Source organism: Tachyglossus aculeatus, chromosome 2, assembly GCF_015852505.1.
Source record: "Tachyglossus aculeatus isolate mTacAcu1 chromosome 2, mTacAcu1.pri, whole genome shotgun sequence".
Taxonomy (NCBI): domain Eukaryota; kingdom Metazoa; phylum Chordata; class Mammalia; order Monotremata; family Tachyglossidae; genus Tachyglossus; species Tachyglossus aculeatus.
Window position 1 is genome coordinate 26,277,942 of NC_052067.1, and position 21,439 is coordinate 26,299,380.

At 37.0% G+C, this 21,439-nt stretch overlaps 1 protein-coding gene across 2 annotated transcripts in view; it reads left to right on the top strand.

Annotated features, from left to right (window-relative positions):
* Window positions 1–20,527, top strand: part of SLC4A7 (solute carrier family 4 member 7) — a 130,386-nt gene extending 109,859 nt beyond the window's left edge. For both annotated transcript variants that reach the window (XM_038759797.1, XM_038759786.1), the window contains 10 exons: window positions 1,301–1,462; window positions 1,869–1,982; window positions 4,362–4,523; window positions 4,717–4,968; window positions 8,596–8,664; window positions 10,025–10,198; window positions 11,060–11,191; window positions 12,062–12,162; window positions 17,401–17,508; window positions 18,957–20,527. In XM_038759797.1, coding sequence (XP_038615725.1) covers window positions 1,301–1,462; window positions 1,869–1,982; window positions 4,362–4,523; window positions 4,717–4,968; window positions 8,596–8,664; window positions 10,025–10,198; window positions 11,060–11,191; window positions 12,062–12,162; window positions 17,401–17,508; window positions 18,957–19,038 — 1,356 coding nt within the window. In that variant the 3' untranslated portion in view covers window positions 19,039–20,527. The remainder of the gene's footprint in view (window positions 1–1,300; window positions 1,463–1,868; window positions 1,983–4,361; window positions 4,524–4,716; window positions 4,969–8,595; window positions 8,665–10,024; window positions 10,199–11,059; window positions 11,192–12,061; window positions 12,163–17,400; window positions 17,509–18,956) is intronic.
* The last annotated feature ends 912 nt before the right edge of the window (window positions 20,528–21,439 follow it).

A 21,439-nucleotide genomic window follows, 5' to 3' on the forward strand; every position in this document is an offset into this window, starting at 1 on the left:
GTGACACTGCCACCGTCTTAGAACAATCAGAAGCTCGTTTTGCGGAGTAAAAAATTGTGTGAGATGTAATAGTTATTTGTATGCAAATTTGAAATACTAATTTTTCATTAAACAGAAAGTAAAAAAAAATGGGATTTTTTTTTCCAGTTGAAGATTTCAAGGATTTCATATTTCCCTTATGTTTTCACTGATCCAGCAACCAAAACATGATTTATCCTATTTGTTTCTTGCTTTGAAAGTTTTGGAAATACATTTAGGGGAAGGTGTGCATCTTCGTATTAGCTCAGAGGGTTTGGCATGGTTACTTTCAAATTTCAACATAGTGAGAACGTAGGTCCCCTGACTCCCAATCGGTGGTTTTTTCCACTATGATGGATTCAGTAGGCATTTCATCAGTCAGTGATATTTATTGAGCACTTAATGTGTGCAGAGCATTGTACTAGCAGCAGCGTGGCTCAGTGGGAAGCAGCGTGGCTCAGTGGAAAGAGCCCGGGCTTGGGAGTCAGTAATCATGGGTTCTAATCCCGGCCCCGCCACGTGTCTGCTGTGTGACCTTGGACAAGTCACTTAACTTCTCTGATCCTCAATTACCTCATCTGTAAAATGGGGATTAACACTGTGAGCCCCATGTGGGACAACCTGATCATCTTGTATCCCTCCCAGCGCTTGGAACGGTGCTTTGCACATAGTAAGCACTTAACAAATGCCATTATTATTATTATTGCTAAATTCTTGGGAGAGTACAACACAATCAAGTTGGTTCCCTGACGACAAGGAGTTTACAGTCCAATCTAGAGGAGCGTACAGTCTAGTTCTTCCAGGTAACATAAATTGTTAAAACAACCATACACTGTTAAAACAATGATGGTTTTATTGTACATTTTGATGGAACTAGAATCATTAAAGTCTTCATTTTGATTTTGGGGACCTGAGAGCTATGACCAACATTTTCTAGTAAGAAAGAGCAAATATTTTTCTTTCAGACAGATGCCAGAATTTAGCTCTGTTTTCCCCCACAAGCCCCGGCATATATTTGAAAGGGAGTTGGGAAGAGCTTGGCTGAAAATGCAGGGCTGGAAGTTGAGACCCAGAAGTCAAACACATTGGATGCATGTCTCTCTCTTCTAGCAAAAATGGTTGTATTCAGAAGAAAATGGTCTATGGTTAATAACAGCTCTGTGAAGAATGTTAACATCTTCCTTCTTTAGTGAGGAAAATGGCCGCAAAGAAAGAGGTGTTTATGAGGCCCAGAAGCAGAACTGTTTTAACTGAGATATTTTTTCCTCTTTTTTTTTTGTAGGAATGCAAAACCTATCATGGTGTGTTTGTTGGATCAGCTTGTGGCCTCCATGGGCCTTATATTCCTGATGTTCTTTTTTGGTGTGTCATCTTGTTCTTTACAACATTTTTCCTTTCATCTTTCCTTAAGCAGTTTAAGACCAAGCGCTATTTTCCTACCAAGGTAATTGTGGAGTAACTTTATAAATTAAAAAAAAAAATTGCTTTCGTATATGTTTTGTTTTAGATTGTGATGGGATTCAGCCTTCACACTTCATATCATATTGTAGTTACACCCAACATTTTGGAAGGGACCCTGCCTGCAAGTTGCAGTCTGTTCGTGCCTTTATGCTGATTATTGCCAGGGTGTTATACCTTGAGATGTATTTTAAGAAGTATTTTTTTTTTTTACCATCTGGTCTTTGAGGAAAAAGTTAAATACAAATTTGGCTTGTTGAAAAAGATAACTCTTCTCCCCCATAACCTCCCCCCCATCCATCTTAAGGTGTCATTTGCATTGTGTATGGATTAGGTAAAATGAAACAGACAGACTACTATTTGTACATTAACACACTATCCCTTCAATATAGGTGCGAGCAACAATCAGTGACTTTGCTGTATTTCTCACAATAGTCATAATGGTTGCAATTGACTACCTTGTAGGAGTTCCTTCTCCTAAACTTCATGTTCCCGAGAAGTTTGAGGTAAGAAATAAAAAATGTGCATTAGAATGAACAATTTATGGTTCTGGATGCAAAGTGAGCAAAAATCTCCACTAAAATGATTTGTTTTTTAAAATTTATGTGGAGCCATTATTTTAAGAAGTCAAAGGACATTGTAAAGAATTTTCACAAACATTTTCAAGCACTGCAGCAGCAAAATGGAGGAATAAGTAGCAGTCACTCAGAAGTATTTATTGAGCACTTTGTGTGAAGCATTCTATTAGGAGAATACAGTAGTTATTAGATGTGATTCTTGTTCTTCAAGGAGTTTGCAGTCTAGTGGAAAAAATGGACACTAAAATAAATTACGGGGGTAAAGTGACAGTAGTGGTGGAATTGGGTGGGGAGATGAGAGATCAAGAAAGTCCTCTTGGAGGAAATGAGATTTCAGAAGAACCTTGAAAATGGGAAGAGCAGTGGCCTATCAGATGTGAAGGCGGGGAGGTTTGGGGGAAGTTCCAGAAAGAAAGGAAAATACTATAAAGAGGTTGGCAGCCAGAGACAAGGCGGCACAGTGACTAGGGTGTAATGGAAGAAGAGCAACAATAAGCAGGGGGAGAGAGTTGATTGAGCACCCCAAAGCCAATGGACAGGAGTTTCTGCTTGATGTGAAGAGGAACAGGCTACCACTGGAGGTTTTTGAGAAGTGGAGAGAAAGGAGTAATAATAACAATTATTGTAGTTGTTAAGCACTTATTAGGTTCCAGGCACTGTACTAAGCGCTGGGGTGGAAATAAGCAAATTGGGTTGGACACAGTCCCTGCCCTGGATAGGGCTAATAGTCTAAATCCCCATTTTACAGATGAGGTAACTGAAGCCCAGAGAAGTGAAGTGACTTGCCCAGGGCCACACAGCAGACAAGTGGTGGAATCGGGATTAGAACCCATGACCTTCTCCCTCCCAGGCCTGTGCTCTATCCAGTATGCCAAAATTATGTCATAAAAATGATCCAATGAACTTTGAGAGACCAATTTGCCATATCAGAAACGTGGCTGGACTCCATCTGAGGGCAACAGAGGGAAGATGTGTTAGAAATGTTGTCAGCCCACAAGGACGTTGAACCTCAACAACCTTGGAAAGCCATGTTGCTGCATCAAAATATGTTCTTCGTCTTGAGTTCAGATGGTGATTTATCAGAGCCATTTCATTTCCCTACTGTCCAAAGTTGCTCGAGGTAGTGGTTCTGTTGGAGACCTAACACTATGGACAGGTGAAGGATCTGGTGGATTATCACAATATTCTCCTATGGGAATTTCCTTACAAATATTTTTTTTGGTCCTCTGAATTTCGCTAGTTAATATAGAAAATGCGTTCCCTTTGATGAAATAGGTAATTCTGTTTCAAACTTGAGACAATTCCAAGAGACGGTTGAAACAAACTTAAGACAATTCTGCCATTGCCACTTAATTTTCTGGAAATTTTCTCAAACTGGGTGGCTCGTTTTGAGTGAAAGAAGTCAACTCCAGGGAGGTCAGAAAGGAAAATAACATCAGTCTATTTGAGTTTTTACCTCAGGCACCTTTGTTAAAAAAAAAAAAAAAAAAAAAAAGTCAAGAACAGTCACATCACCGTGGCCGTTTGGGAACTTGCTCAGGAGTCGGGTGGGTAAATCACCTGTACAGCAGAATAGGCTTTCAGCTTTTAGAGCTGTGATGTGGTAGAGCAAAGTTGTGGGGAGTACAGCTTACAGCTCTCTGTCCAGTCAGTGATTTTTCTGCTTGAAGCAGGCGTAATCCTGTCTCAAGTAGAAATCCAGGGTGAATTTCTACAGAAGGAATTTGTCTTCCGTCCTCTTCCAGAGCTCTCAAGATTATAAACCTGCCACCGGGAAAGTTTTAGGCCAAAGAACTGGGCTCAAGATGTATGGTATAATAAGCCCCAAGACTCTTGACAGCCAAGGTTTCATCACATGCTATTCAGTATTTTGTTTTTCGAGTGGGTACCGTAGGCAGAAGAGTGGGGGACCTAAGTTCACTAATTTGGATGTCAGTATTCAGAGGCAGGTGTGTATTTGAGGGGGAAAAAAGTGCCACACAATAGAAGAGCCTGTCTTCCTCTTAAGGCCAGTGTGGTACAGTCTCAAGGGTCAAATGAGTTCCAGTGGAGTGGCCTGACCCAAACCAAACCTAGACTCCAGTCTAGAAGTGAAAGGCAGATCCATTTGGAACCACTCAAGGATAGAAGCAGGTTAAATCTCCCTTAAGGAGTTAAGGCTTTCTTTACTCTGTTAAGCTGGTCTTCTGAGATGGACTCCAGGGAGGTAAATCTTGCTGGAATTTGCTCTCTGTGCAACTTTGTGAGGTGAATAATGAAAGCTGGGGATTTTTTACTGGCTTTTCACTTTTCAATTTTCTTTTCCAGCCTACTCGTAAAGATAGGGGTTGGATCATAGACCCTCTCGGAGAAAATCCTTGGTGGACATTATTAATAGCTGCTATTCCAGCCCTACTCTGTACGATTCTTATTTTCATGGATCAACAAATTACAGCAGTAATCATAAACAGAAAGGAGCATAAACTGAAGGTAATTTTGTGTTTCCTCCCACGAAGACTTTAGAGACCTAGGCTTTTGCTGTTAGAATTGTTATAGAATCACTGTGATCAGAGTTTTTCTAACAAGAAAGAGGTGATGAACTTGCCCTTAAAATAGTTTTATTTTTAAGCAGAGAACTAATTAGATTTTGAGAAACAAATGTTTCCCTTGTTTGATTTTACAGAAAGGAGCTGGCTACCATCTTGATTTGCTCATGGTTGGTGTTATGTTAGGAGTTTGCTCCATCATGGGTCTACCTTGGTTTGTGGCTGCAACAGTATTGTCTATAAGTCACGTGAACAGCTTAAAAGTGGAATCTGAATGCGCAGCTCCAGGGGAACAACCCAAATTTTTGGGAATCCGGGAACAGCGAGTGACTGGATTAATGATTTTTGTTCTGATGGGCATGTCTGTGTTCATGACCTCTGTATTAAAGGTAAGAACTGTTTTGTTCATTTGTATTACTTCCAGTTCTGTTACTACAAGTTCTAATGTTTTACAGTAATTTATAGTCAATAATAATTAATTACTAGATTTTATTGAGGTTAATTAAACAATTATCTAATTGTTATTAACCCAAATGGTTAATGCAGGTTTACAAAATGAACTTTTGAGCAAAGAAGATCTGATTTAGGGGCGCATGTAGCAAATACCAGTCTTAAATTGCTCGCTATTGCTCTTGACATGGACCATTCAGATTTAACCATTTTGTGCCACTATATGCAGAGCACTATACTGTAAAAATGGTTAAGCTTTAAAATTAACTCAAGTCTCTCAGAATATATTTTTAAAGAACAGTCAGTTCTCACAAAATGTGTGTTTTCACTGTATGTTTAGGGTGCTGTGGTGAGTTAAGGAACATTCTTCCAACAAAGCATGCCTTTGTGACTAGAATGTAGTGATGATATTGGAGGAAATGGTTGTATCCATACATGTAACACTGTCAGGGTGTGTGTTTTAAAATGTGAATTTTCCTTCATGTGGGCTACTTCAGGAAGTTTAGAGGACTAAATGTTTTCAATTTGTATAGTCTGTATTAGTTTTGAAATAAGAGAGTGACAGGGAGATGAACCATGGATGATAGAAGATTTCACTTTTAATTTAGAGTTTGGGCTTAAACTTGTTTCTGCTTTCAGTGTAGAAAGTCACAAAAGGGGGTTATGCCAGAGCCAACTGAAGGAAAAAAGGGGGGTGTGAGAGAATAGATTTAGGGAGCATTTTAAAACTACTTGGTAATGATTTGAAGAGGAGGGCAAACTTCAATCAGGTTTGATTAAAATGTGAAAAATTACATTAGCATTAAATAAAGCTAGTATTAAAATTAGATTAGGAATACTTTTGATACTGAAGAGGATTTGTCATGGATCCCCAGAGGTGTTTTAAGTTTTGTTTATTTTCCTCAATTTTTAAAATGACATAGCAAGTTAGTAAGCACCGCCTTTCGTTTTTCCTGTGACTTGGTTCATCAAACACTTTCAGTCCAAAAGGGACCTAAAACCTGCTCCGAAATGCAAGGGAAGCTGTTACATGTTTGGTAACACTGGCTCCTATAGGAACTAAATGCATAATTATCAAATATGTATTTAAAATATATCATTTTCTATGATGTAGGGAAGGAATTTGTACTGGACTACATCCAGTTTGAAATCTCCTTTAAGCCTTGAAACTTGCTTCTTATACTCAGCCAGGCTACAGGAGATAATTTTACTCTGTCGGCAGGAGTGAAAATATAATAGTGAATTTTCCAATTTCTCAAGGAAACCCATTAAGCAATTAATATTCATCCCTGCCTCAGCTTCCAAGCATTTATGTACATGTCCATCATTTACTTATAGTAGTGTCTGTCTCCCCTTCTAGAGTGAAAGCTCCTTGTGAGCAGGGAACCGGAATACATTGAATTGTACTCTCCTAAGCACGTAGTCCAGACCATAGCACGTAGTACAGTGCTCTGCATGCCGTAAGTGCTCAATAAATAGAGAAGCAGCATGGCCTAGTGGAAAGAGAATAGGCCTGGGTTCTAATCCTGGCTTCTCCACTTGTTTGCTCTGTGACCTTGGGCAAGTCACTTACTTTTCTCTGCCTCAGTTACCTCGTTTGTGGACTGAGTGCTCTATGTGTGACATGGACTGTGTCCAAACTGATTATCTTGGATCTACCCCAGCGCTTAGTACAGTGCCTGGCACATGTTAAGCACTTAACAGATATCATTAAAAAATACCATTCATTGATTGAATGTTCCCCACTTTTCTCATTGATCTCCTTAATTTAATTCTTGAGATTTTGGTTTTGCTTGAAAGAATTATACATTTTTTCTACCATCTCTCATTATTCACCTGGATTGGATATGTTACATTTTTGAATGGCTTGTTGTTGCCCTTGGGAGAGAACATGAATGTAAATCATGATCTGTAATTACTACTAGGTTTTATATTGGGAATTAACTTTTCTTATATATTCTAGTGAAATTAAACCTTGACTATCCTAAATGGTTAATGGTTAATTGGGGACTCTTTAGATCATTATTTAGAATTTAGCCACAAATTTAATGAGAAAATATAGTCATCTTTTTCAGCTGTATGTGAGAAGTAAGTTGATATAGTCAAATTTATAATAGATTTTGTGTTCATGTTACCAGTATTTCTCTGACCATCTCCTCTGAGAAATAAAAATTGGCTGAAATTCCTCCAGTATGGACTCTAACCATTCAGGAAGACAGAGACTCCCATTAGCAGAGTATTTTTTCTCTAGAGGTGTCATAACATCTTTTAGAAGCATTTACTGTCAATATTGCCTGGGATTCCCAAGATGACTGTTCCTAGATTTGAATCGTTGGAGAACTGGGACCTGGTTAGAGGATGTTTTCTTTAGAATTCTCTTCCTTTTTCATCAGCAGTTTGTGTGACCTTCGGGGAATATCCATCCTTCCCGTCTCACAAGCCCGTAACCTTGGTGTCATCCTCGATTCCGCTCTCTCGTTCGCCCCTCACATCCAATCCGTCACCAAAGCCTGCCAGTCTCACCTCCACAACATCGCCAAGATCTGCCCTTTCCTCTCCATCCAAACTGCTACCTTGCTGGTTCAATCTCTCATCTTATCCCGACTGGATTACTGCATCAGCCTCCTTTCTGATCTCCCATCCTCCTGTCTCTCCCCACTTCAGTCTATACTTCACGCTGCTGCCCGGATCATCTTTGTGCAGAAACGCTCTGGGCATGTTACTCCCCTCCTCAAAAATCTCCAGTGGCTGCCTGTCAACCTACGCATCAAGCAAAAACTCCTCACTGTTGGCTTCAAGGCTCTCCATCACCTCGCCCCCTCCTACCTCACCTCCCTTCTCTCCTTCTCCAGCCCAGCCGAGCACCCTCCACTTCTCTGCCGCTAACCTCCTCACTGTACCTCGTTCTCGCCTGTCCCGCCATCGACCCCCGGCCCACATCCTCCCCCTGGCCTGGAATGCCCTCCCTCCACACATCTGCCAAGCTAGCTCTCTTCCTCTCTTCAAATCCCTACTGAGCTCACCTCCTCCAAGAGGCCTTCCCAGACGGAGCCCCCTTTTTCCTCTCCTCCTCCCCATCCCCCTGGCCCTACCTCCTTCCCCTCCCCACAGCACCTGTATATATGTTTGTACAGATTTATTACTCTATTTTACTTGTACATATTTACTATTGTATTTATTTTGTTAATGATTTGCACTTAGCTTTGTTCTGATGACTTGACACCTGTGCACATGTTTTGTTTTATTGTCTGTCTCCCCCTTCTAGACTGTGAGCCCATTGTTGGGTAGGGACCGTCTCTATCTGTTGCCAACGTGTACTTCCCAAGCGCGTAGTACAGTGCTCTGCACACAGTAAGCACTCAATAAATACGAATGAATGAATGAATCCATAAATTATATAAAACTCTAAAGGAGTCTTTCTGTTCTACCCCAGTTTGTTAGCTATTATAACTGATTTTTTGCATCAATTTTTGAGTCTAAAAATGTGGTGATTGTATTTCTTCTTTATAATTGTTATGAAGTTAATTTCAATAATATGTAGTCACTCATTAATAATTTTGTTTCAGTTTATTCCAATGCCAGTCCTTTATGGTGTTTTCCTTTACATGGGAGCTTCTTCACTCAAAGGCATCCAGGCAAGTTCTTACTTTTAAATAACCGGGGGAAAAAAAAAAACCTGTAGTGTTTGATGCGATAGAGATTTATTTTTGTTTTTCTTTTTAACTAATGTGATTTGGGGGCAAGTCACCAATCTCGCAAATCAGAATTCTAAAATTGTGTTTATCACTTTCTGTTGGAGATTACAAGTTTTGGCAATGGGACTAAGAAATGAGCCAGGGTCCCACCCAGGGCACATGAGATAAGAGAGTGAAAGGCTCTAAGTCTCTCTCAGGAAGGTAGGATGTGAATGATTGATTGGTGTGACTTGTACATTCCAGAGCTCTCGGCCCTGCTGAGAGCTCACCTCCTCCAGGAGGCCTTCCCAGACTGAGCCCCTTCTTTCCTCTCCCCCTCGTCCCCCTCTCCATCCCCCCCGTCTTACCTCCTTCCCTTCCCCACAGCACCTGTATATATGTATATATGGTTGTACATATTTATTACTCTATTTATTTATTTATTTATTTTACTTGTACATTTCTATCCTACTTATTTTATTTTGTTGGTATGTTTGGTTCTGTTCTCTGTCTCCCCCTTTTAGACTGTGAGCCCACTGTTGGGTAGGGACTGTCTCTATGTGATGCCAATTTGTACTTCCCAAGCGCTTAGTACAGTGCTCTGCACATAGTAAGCGCTCAATAAATACGATTGATTGATTGATTGATTCCAAGTGCTTAGTACAGTGCTCTGCACACAGTAAGCGCTCAATAAATACGATTGAATGAATGAATGAATGACTTGATGGCTAGAGTGTCAGGAAGGAAAGAAGCACCTAACTTTTGACCTCTGACTTTGATGTAGATTTTTGTGCTTCCATAAACTTTCTGTGAAATGGATATGGGGATGTTTTGAAAAGAACTAAATAATATTTGTATAGATAAATCAGGTCCTAATATACTAAAATATTCCAGTTAACAAAGTTACTTTTCAAATGTAAAAGTTCTCTTTTGGGTAAAATACTTTAGTTTTTTTAATTTTAGTACAATATTACTGTAAGACTAGAAATAGATTTTTGCGCTAGCTAAGGGAAAAGATTCCCCCCCCCCCCAATTTTGCATAGTTTTGCATTAAAAAAGTTGGAAACTATTTTAAAATCCACTTTGAGACACTAAAAGTGACCATTTTTCTCCTTTATATTTTTCTCTGTGGGGTTTGGAATTTGTTGTTGTTTACCCAGGGAATTAACTTTTCAGTTGTTTTCTCTGTGTTGCTCTCTATGCATTTGTATCCAATATCACAGAAATTTTGTAGTTTAAATTCAGTATTCTGAACTCTTAGTTAAGTTCACTTTTAATGTGAACCTTAATTTCCTGGTTTTAATTGTTCACTTGCTTACAGTTTTTTGACCGTATAAAGTTATTTGGAATGCCAGCAAAACATCAACCTGATCTGATATACCTGCGTTACGTTCCATTGTGGAAGGTCCATATCTTTACGGTTGTTCAGCTCACGTGTCTGGTTCTTTTATGGGTGATCAAAGCTTCAGCTGCTGCAGTAGTTTTCCCCATGATGGTAAAGTGCCCTTTCCATGACATCCTTTAAAATTGGTTTGAATTGTTTATATGTATTGTTAAACGATTGCTAAAATTCCTGAAGCAGTAGTTCCCCAGGTTGTAGAAAGTAGCATTGTTTCAATCTCAACAAGTTGCTTGAGCAGAATCAGCCTTGTCGAATTATCCCCATTTGAAAGGGGATAAAACTTTCTTCATCACCTACTTGTTAAATCAGTGAATTTGAAACTGTTTTCTATCCCCGCCTTGATTGTGAGTTCCAGGTAGGATGGAAGATGTGCCTAATCTGTTGTTTTGTATGTACCCAAATGCTTAGCATAGTGGTTGGCACATAGTGAACATTAAATAAATACCTTCAGTCATCTATTTATCCTACCGTTTTTTTGTAGATATTTTCTGTGTATCTCCCCATTGGAGGGTAAGCTGGAGATGTATCTTGGACTTCTGCTATACTTTCCCATCCACTTAGTACAGTGCACTGTACTCATTTCAAAACATACCGTTACCATTAGTGCAGTGCTCCGATACATAGAAGCAAAAGGAATTTGCTTTTGAGATAGATGCTTCAATAATGTTTGCCGGAATCCATAACTTCAAGACCTTGTCAATATTTTTTCTAGTTCTAAGTTAATTTTCAACATTTCCAACTTTGCAAATAAAATTAGGTCCAGTAATGTTTTTTACCAGGCTGTTAGTTGATTACATTTTCCATCCAAGATAAAACAATTTTATGGGATGATGAATTCTTTATGCTAATTTTCGAGGTTGTTTTAACTCATGGCTTTTCATTAATTCCTTTTTTTGTTGAACTTATTTAAATAATTTTATTTATTGAGAAATAAAAAATATTACTCTTTTTAAGGTTCTTGCATTGGTGTTCATACGCAAGCTCATGGATCTATGTTTCACCAAACGAGAACTTAGTTGGCTTGATGATCTCATGCCCGAAAGTAAGAAAAAGAAGGAAGATGATAAAAAGAAAAAGGAAAAAGAGGTAAGGAAAAGGCCCCAGATTTTAAATGAATGTAAGATGGTTGCTTGAAAAATATTTAAAGAACAATTCCTATTAGTTGTGCAGTGGTAAAAATCATTATTATGTGACGTTGTGCAGCTGACTGCATCTGAAAGATTTGGGGCTATTGTGTTTGAAAAAGCTTTTCTACAATTCGTCAAAAAAATTCAACATCACAGGATGCCACAGAAGAAATGTCAATATTAATGTTCAGATTTCAATAGACCCGGCCTTTGCTTTATTTATTAAATAAGACTGCAAAGTTTCACGTGCAGTACTACTTCTCCTGTTGCATTGAGCTCTTCTAATTATACCTTCATGTCTGTACTATGTTATTCAGTTATCAATTATAATTTAATACATAATTTAATAGAAAAGTCATGTCGGATTTACATACTAACTTTTTTGAATGTAGAGCCTATCCCAGGACTATATGCCTCAGTTCATTATTTATTATTATTATTATTATTATTATTATTATTATTATTAGATTATGGCAAATAAGACAGACTGAAAAATATCTTGTAATTGCTTCTTAAAGAAGGTTTTTTTACTTGAAATTTTATAACCTAAATATTCTGATGCAAAGCATTTAATTTCAATTCTGAATATTTTTTGAAATTGAACTTTTTGTTAGCTCGAAATAAATGTGGATCACAGTCAGAAGGAATTGTATAATCATTAATTAGTCGCAGAGTAAAGTTATATTTAGCTGTCAGGTCTTTTGATTTTTGTTGTCATTAAAGCAACCTTGTATCCCTTTTTATCCCTTTTAAAGGAAGTGACTTTTTATAGTTGCTTATTTTGCTGTTTAACAAACAAATGAATTAACACTTTTATTAACACTTTTAGGAAGCTGAAAGGATGCTTCAGGTTAGTGACAGTGAAAGGGTGCACCTTCCATTTGAAGGGAGAAGTCTCTTGCAGATTCCTGTTAAGGCTCTAAAATACAGGTACAGAACGACTTGTAAAAATATATATTTTGTTCATGTATGTCTTATACATTTTTCAGGTTCTTTATATTTTCAGAAACATAGGCTCTTTTGGTAAGATCTCTTTTTAAGAAGGGGACCCAGCACTTCAATTTTTCTGTTTTTGGTGATTCCCACATTACGGTTATAATTTTAAATGAGGTGAACATAGGTGGTAGAGTAGAGAAATGGAGATTTTAATTATTCTGTCTTCCTCCTGTAACGTTTGGGGTGGAATTTAAACAGGGATTTAAATAATTCCTTCACAGAACCGTTTTGAACGGATTCCATGACCTGTTCAGGGTGAACAAAGTGTCCTGGTTCCTATCTGAAGATTCAGTGTATTTGTTTCTTATGAATTAATGTAGCTGCCATTAAATTAGCTCATCATTAATTTGAATCACTTTGTTTTATACTGTTCTTTTGTCCATTTAAATACTATATAATGTGTAAATGTTTATTTTTGTGAAGCAAATTAGTTAACATAGTTAATTTTCTGCATGAGGTAATGAAGGTACCATTAGAACTTACTGACCAGGTAAACTCCAAAAGAGTTTCTTTGTCAGTAATTCTTTCTTAATTTTAAGGATTATAACTTCACTTCATCAGGAAATAGGATTCATTTGCATTCTTCATTTCAACAATGATTCTCAGATATTTTCCGAAAGCACTTTACTGACTTTGTAGTCTAATGCAGTGCCATCTTTGACAATTTTTATATAGAAGCCTAACTGTTGCTGGCTTTTTCTTCTCAGCGATCGCCTTCTGGTATCTCTTTTATTCCATTCCTGAGGCTCATTGCTGTTAGAATTCCTCTTCTTGATGATGAGGCAAGGGCTACGGCTAATGTGGGCTAGATCCGGTCTCAGAGCCAAACTAAAAACTCAGTATTGCCTCCCTAATAGGAAGAAGAGTAATGCAGTTAGGGAAAAGTCATTTAAACTACTTAACTGACTCCAAACTAGTAGACATGACTCAGAAAAGAATTCTTGGTGTCATTAAGCCCAACACAATTATTATTATTATGTTTTTGAGGATCTTCTGCTACCAAGGTGGTGTTATTCGTGTAATATGCTATTTTTAATAACCCCATTGCAGAAATTGTAAATGATAAATCTACTCATTAGGTGCAAGTGTCTGAACTTGTCTTTAGTTCAGTCTCTTGGAGTCAATGGGCTGCCAGGGTTGCTCCCAAGAACCATTGATCTTTATGCAGCCTTTGCCTCACTGTTGCTTCGGATGTCCCAGGGACCTCTTTGCTCCACTCAAAGTGGTTAATTGACCACTTTTGAGGAGCTGGGTGGACTGGTATGAGGGTGAACCTGGTCATGTTAATGCTGAGGTGTGGTGATCTTCCTGAGGTTGTCTTCTTCCTGAGGTCATCCCTCCTCCTGAGGTCATCCTTCTTATTGTCATTGCCCATATTTCATTCTTGACTTGGGGGAGAGGGAGCATTTAGTCACTACCTCTTCCTCTGGAGTGGCCATAGTTTTTAATGTAGGTATTCAGTAGTTCTAAACCATCCCAGGTTCTTTTTATTGCTCTAGACTGGGTTTTGAGTGCTAATTTGTGCCTTCACTTGGCAATGAATTTTTTTTTTCCTGAGGAGGAAATATATTTAATGCTTTGAGAGCTATGGTATGAAACTTCATTTTTTAATCATGGAAAGGATCCCTTTTACCCATGGTGGTTTGAGTCAGGGAAATCATCCTAGGACCCACATTTTTGGGGGCTTACAATTTTGGCATCGTGGTGTCAAATGTAATGTTTGCTCATTTGATGTGATTGTGTAACTGTAGACAGTTTCCCCATAGGCCCCTAGAAAGGGATATATTCATTTAGCTTTTCTTAGCAATTCCCAATTGGAAATTGCATTGTTGTCCTCTGGAAAGTGGAGTCTTTAATTTTTCATGGTGATTCTCAATTACAGAATCACAACCTGACATCAAATGTAAGGCAGATCTGGAAGTCAGGGTAGTATCTTTGGAGGATGCATCCTTTTGTGTGTTTATTCAAAAGGCCAAGGCGTGCATGCTGTCTTATAGCAAACCATGGCTAGCACTTACAGAGAGAAAAATAAATGATAACAATATAGATGTTAATTTTACTGGGGTGGTTTGGGGTAGCTGAGGAGGAGGGGTATCTTAGGTAAGGGGGAAAGATGGAAAAAGTGACATGGATAATGATACGTAGTTGAACAGAAGGGACCTATTTGGGCAACCTTTTGATACCTGTTTTTCGTTGTTCCTTTTTTTTCCATTTAGCAATAGCGAAGTTTAAATAAATGATCCCAGAGCAGGATTTGTATTTTTTTAAAAAAACAGCTTCTATTCCCTTCTTGACACTTGCCTGAATTATAACCTCTTAGTGAGAAAAGTAATACATTAACAAATAATTAAATATAGTTTGAAAAAGGACTTTAGAGGCAGCCATGCCATTCAGGCAAATAAAGAGCCATGCTAAAGGATGCAGTATCACCACCAAAATAAACATGGTGTGAATGATCCAAAGAAATAACTGAAGTGGGCAGAGAAACTTTGTATGAGGTATTACTGTATTTACTTGCATAATTGCCTTGATTTTTTGCTTAATTTTTGCAACACAAAAAATGGGTGGGGCTATTATGTGGGGTGGGTTATATAATCAATCAATCAATTGTATTTATTGAGCACTTACTATGTACAGAGCACTGTACTAAGCGCTTGGGAAGTACAAATTGGCAACATATAGAGACAGTCCCTACCCAACAGTGGGCTCACAGTCTAAAAGGGGGAGACAGAACAAAACCAAACATACTAACAAAATAAAATAAATAGAATAGATATGTACAAATAAAATAAATAAATAAATAGGGTAATAAATATAAGAATTAAGTTGTGCAGTAAAGGGAGCAGGAGATAAGAGGGCCCAGAAAACAAGCAAGAGAAAAGGAGGGGAGAAGGAGGAGGAAGGTGAGAAGACACTTGAGACTACTGTGTCTCTTATTTTAATCGCTGTCCCTGAAATGCTGCAAACTATAGGTATTCAGTGAATTAGCTTACCTCCCTTCTTTATTTTCACCCCTGGAGCAGCCTGCTTTCAAAGAAGGAACTCCCCACCTTCTGACTCAATCTGACGTGTTCTGAGAACCTTTTCCTCATCCTTCCCCCCACCACTATCTCTTCTTACAATATTGTGGGGCAAGAAATAATCTTTTATTTCCTCCTCAAAACTCAGGGTGAGGAAATTATGTGGTGGAAGCAGTTTTGCGAGTAAATGTGATTGGGTTGATTGAATGAAATCTGGTAGTTCACAAGCTATGGCATGAAACTTCATTTTTTGATAATGGAAAGGATCCCTTGGTGATTCGAGTTGCTACTTAAAGTGCAGAAGACCCTTTGCTGAGGGGATGTCCTGGATTCTGAGTCACACACTACCCAAGTGAGACTCCTGTCCTTTTTGCCTGGATAGGGTTTGTGGGATGAAAAGGATCCTAAAAAAAAAAATCACTCCTCCTGAATCCCAGTGTCTCAGCCTCTTCCCCGTCAACTTGTATGAAACTGTACTTACCCTTCTGAGTTACTTTAACACAGCTGCACCACTTCACACTGTTAAGATGAGAAGAGGAATTCACCTCTGGGGCAGTTTAGGTAGCTGCTAGTAATATTAATTTTAGAAAGGAATTTTGCCTGTACTCAGATTAAAAATAACATTCTGTGGTTTTGTTTTTCATTTTCTAAAGAAACATATTCAGTCTTGTAGAAGATCATTTTTATTTTTTTCATCAGTGGCTACATTTTTACTGATTTATAAATCTGCCTTAGGCTATCCTTAATGTAACTTGGAAAAATGCTGTTTATAGATTGAATTTAGATCCCACCTCCCTAAATAGCTGTTGAACCTCAGCAGTGGGACAGTTCGTTACTGTCACAGTAATTGCCACAGAATGATTCAGGAGAAATATTCTCTTCTTTGATATGTTAATTTATTTGAAGATTAAATGAACGTATATATCTTGACCTTAAAACAGTGATGTACAGTGGATTTCAAAGAAAGCGTTGTGGTAAGAACAGTGTTATGTATTTCAAAAAACAGTGATATGCAGTGGATTTTAAAGAATGTGTTGTGGTAAGAACAGGGTTACATATTTCAAAAAAAAACTCTTATGTAGCCTATACCAAGGTTCTTCTTTTTTTTAAGCTTCTCCCACAGGTTTGCAAAGCACAACAGGAGGTTATATGGTATGTTTACACTGACTTGCCCCAACATAAGCAGAAAGACAGTACCCAATAGTAAAATAAATAGACCTTGAATTGCATACTGTTTTTGCCATGTTTTTAGATGACTGGCTAGTCATGCATTGCATGAATTGCATCCCCTGACCACAGGCCTCTGCCTTAAAGTTAATGACAACAAAGGGCAAATTGGTTTCTGTTCTTCGTTGGAAAAACTTCGGGCGGCATTTTTTTTCCCTTCACGTCTATGAAACTTTTTTGTTCTGTGAAGAGAATTGCTCTTTTATGTAGGTTTGGAAAGACAGACAAATATTGGTGAATGAACAATCAAAGGATCAAAGAAGTTATTAAAGAAGCATTTGTTTATATTGCTTTAAAGTTTATTTCATATAATTTGGACCGCATTTCTTTGATAATGTATGTTCAAATAGTGTAGCCTACTCTTTCACATATAAACCTTTCATCCTTACATTTAAAGCGTACATCAATCAGTCATATTTATAGAGTGCTTACTGTGTGCAGAGCACTGTACTAAACGCTTGGGAGAGTATAATATAACAATATAACAGACGCATTCCCTACCCACAAATAGCTTACAGTCTAAAGGGAGAACATATATCAATTTTCTTCCCTTACAGTACTTGAAGCAAATTAGAACAAATATAATTCTTGATACTCTTAATATTTGCCCAGAATGCTCATTCTATGAATGAATTTTTAAGATATTATAAGAGAAGAAATTTGAAATTACAAACTAATGCAATTTTTAATCTGTCAAGTTTTTAGTGGTTTATGTTCTTTAAGAGGTTTTATAAGAATGAAAGAAGAGGAATGCCAATGTCTTGGTTTCTCAGTTCTCTGTTCATTAACTCCGTTGGTCTGGGGGTTAATTTTCTTTGATTATGCAAATTGGTAATAACAGATCTTATAGCTATTACATATGAATGACAATATTAATGCTTTTGCAAGTACTGAGTACTAACCAAAAAGTCTATTTGTTCTTTAGTGTTGATCCCTCAGTTGTAAACATATCAGATGAAATGGCCAAAACTGCACAGTGGAAGGCACTTTCCATGAACACTGAGAGTGCCAAAGTAACCAGATCTAACATGAGGTAGCTATAATTATTTTACTTACCCAATTTCTAACTGAAGCATCTCTTTAACTCAGTTGATGGCTGTGCGAATAAAATAAATTGATATTTCATCACTTTTTTTCCTGTACCAAGGTAATATATGATATTTGTATTGACCATGGGTAGAAGTCAGTAGAATTTAGAAGAGCTATCATTTGACCTAGCACTGTGTTAGATCACAGATTGAATCACTTTACTCACAGTGGGAGATTTGTAACAAACGCTTTAATTTCTTTTGTACATTTTAAATCTGTCTGATCACCAGATTTGTTAGAAGGCATATCTTTACTTCGGAATTATTTATGTGTAGCTTAATTCTGTCCCATTCTGATCCATGTGAATGTAAGTTATGTAGGAATGAATGAGTTATGTAACTGCTTTGGCAAGAGGATAATTCATATACACCAGTTTGTTTACTATGAAATATAATTTTAGAATATTTCCTCTAACTTTATAACAAGAATATGAAGCAGTCAGTCTACATTATGTGATTCACGGGAGTGAAAGTTCAGATATGTGGACTAAATATTTCATAAACTAGAATGTAGTTGATGAATTTGCATGCAAATAAAACTCCCATTACTTTAAAAGCAGTATTATAATGCAAACTCTTCAAAATTTGAAAGACTCAGTTCATGTAATTCTTTTAATATCAATCTAATGTCTATGTGTAACTTTTTAAATGGGTGATTATGTCAAGAACCTGTGGCAGATGTTTTCTGATTTTTAGTTTTTTGGAAATATATGTATTCTAAAATTTTGAAAATTTTTAAAAATGGAAAAATCCCTAAGGTAAACAATTAGACTTATTCTACTGTAATTGCCTGCATTTTGATTGGGTACAAAAAAGACATTGTACTGTTTCTCTTCCCCTTATTATTCCTTCCCCTTTTATGCCAAATAAACCTCCATACTTGCAGACCCATTTTATGTCCTCTTTTCCTCATATTTGCATATCACGCTATATTTGATATCCTGGTCTAACTTAAACTTTGCATGTTGGGTGTGTTTTTTGGGTTTTTTGTTTTTTTTGCCTATACACCCTGATACATTGTTTCCTGTCAATTTTGCAAGTATCTGCATCAGAGCTGAATTCCTTGCTGGATTAATAAAAAAGTTTAATGCCACTTTTTTCACCCAGTAAAAAAACAACACAATATTAACTACATTTTCATTTATTTTGAATTTACAAAAGGTTAACATAATAATTTAAACTAATGGAATCATTTGTTCATAATGCCATCACTGATCCTAATAATTCAAATAATGGCCTTTCCAAAAATGAATTGTTATGAAAGGAACTTGGGTCCTGTTGAACAGAATGTCAAAATGATGTTTGAAATGATGAATGCTAAAGCAAGGCCAGATTTAAAATTCAGTCTTTGACCTCTTTGGAGCCTTTTAATCATACTGTTTGTTTTTAACAGCCCTGAAAAACCAATAAGTGTGAAAATAAATTTGGAAGATGAGCCTATGCGGAAATATGTGGATGCTGAAACTTCATTATAGAAAGGAACCAAGAGGAATTATGTGTGTGTGTGTGCGTGCGTGTGTGTGTTATGTATTTGTATATATCATTATGGGTTGTCATACTACTGAAGTGTGATCACCATGTTTCTTGAAGCTGTGTCCTCCAACCATTATGCCAAGAGTGGTAGAGACTGTGTATATAAGGAAATCGATATGTGGTTATTACCCTTCAGATATTTATTCTATCTTTCATTTTAAAATAGGAAGATGGGGCAAGATGCATATGTATATTCTCCCCCCTCCACCCCCAACCCCCACAAATCTATGTGTGTGTCAGAAGTAATTCAGATCAGCCTTAGCTTATAAGTACCGGTCCACATTTTAGAATCTTGTGATGTTAAAGTTTTAACCTGATCTATTGGAAAATCTTTGGTGCAGTCCAGTTATTACTCTGGGTCTTTGTGGGAAGCACAAGCAGCAATCATGTGATAACAAGGTCATGACGTAGCTCTGAGGTATGTGGATGATCTGTTCACCCTCTATCACACTCACTTTTCACGGAGGTGACTTTGCAGTCCTCAGTGCTTTTTAAAAAGTACCCAAAGAACCAAGAAAAAAAAAAATCCAACCTCTTATTTACTTTGTAGCACTCAAGTAGAAATATAAGTGATTTTAAAATGTAGTTTACCCCTAAGCCAATCCTGGCTATTCTGTATATCCATAATTATTTTTTTCATACAATATAGAATGGCTCAACAGTTAAATAAGATCTAACATATATCAGATCATGTTCCTTTTAATTCTTTATAAATGGTCATAATTACAGAATAGTCAAAGACTCCTGGGATTTGTTCTTTGCCTTGTGTTTGCAAAACTCATACAGATAGTAAAAGTTAAGCATACACCGGGGCAGAACAGAACCTCTCTCACCAAAAGAAATTCTCATTTTTTTAGGATGTTTTCATTTATTATCGGGTTTAATTATTAATCATTTTAAGTGTGAGTAAATTATCAGGAGCTAGAATTCTAGAAGGGTCTGTAATCAGTATTACTTTTCAAGCTTTAAGATTTACCTTTGGATTGTGTGTTTACAGTTTCATTCTTCCCATTGTAAAAACAAGAAAACTATTTAATAGCATGCTTTAATTTTGTCTTTAAACATTTTATTTATTTTCATTGGTAAGAAGCTTAAATGTAACACAACAGAAGATAATATACAGTACAGTAAATGTCCTTTGTAAATATTGGAGCCTTATGGCATTTATGATTCTCGAGAAATGTGGTTGGAAAATTTGATACATTTGATGTTATGGTACCTTTTAAGCACTGCCATGTTAGGTTTTTGTTTTCATTCTCTTTTTTTTGTAGGAAATTAGCATTTCATGTAAAGCATACACTGTTATTTACAGACCTGCTTTGTGATATTATTCTCGTTTGTTTTGGCATTATTTTAGTTATCTCCACTTTGTCTTTTTATGTGCTCATAGTTTTAACTCCCAACTTTAAATAAATATTATTATTAAACCTGTAGGACTGGATGAATGGGATTGCATAACTGATTTGGCAAGAGGATATCAAAAATCAAACAGGTATTGAATCGGTACTAAGTATCTAAAGCAGTGTCAGAATATTAAGAATTGACCATGACAGGATAATTCAGCTGTTCCCTCTCACTTTATAATAAGAATATGAAGAAATAGATTTATAAAATGAATACTGTTTCACAAATTGAAAGCAAAAGGCTGAATTGTTAGATATTGCTAAATGTATCAGCTAAGGCAGGAATGGAAATGTTTCTCTTCCATTGTTTAGCTTTTCTAGCCTCAGAATGTGCTATTTTAAAGAAACAGTTACTAGAATGATGAATCCACCTGAAAACTGAGGGTGGAAACACATCTGCTCTTCTTTAGAAAATCTGTCAGCTTCTGGCTGGCCTGTGTTGGTACTGTCTAAAAAGGAGTATTTCTTGTTCCATGTACAGTTGATATATACAGAGTGTTATTCCAGGGGCTTGTTACAGTAATGTCCTTCCAATTATATAATTCTCTGTACTTTCAACTAAAGTACCATTTCGCCAAACCCAATTATATGTCTCTAACTGTGAGTTTGTGGACCCCCTCTTTGCCCCAGTTTCTTAAAGGATTTTGAAGTTGGATGTGGATATGAAAGGGGTTGGCACTATTGACCCTTTTACAGGAAGTTTTAGGGGGGGGGTTTAGTTGTAAATTCCCAGTGATCATAGTTTGGTGATTTTTAATAATGTAAATTATCCAGTTCCAGAAAAAAATATGAATTAAAAACACTCTATCTTCAAGATTTATTTTTCCCAATGTTCTTGATAGTATTTTCTGCTTTTTAGAAAACCACTTAATATGCATAAAACCTGTTACTTCTTTGAATAATCTATAAAAGACCAATATGTTTAAGTAACATACTGCTT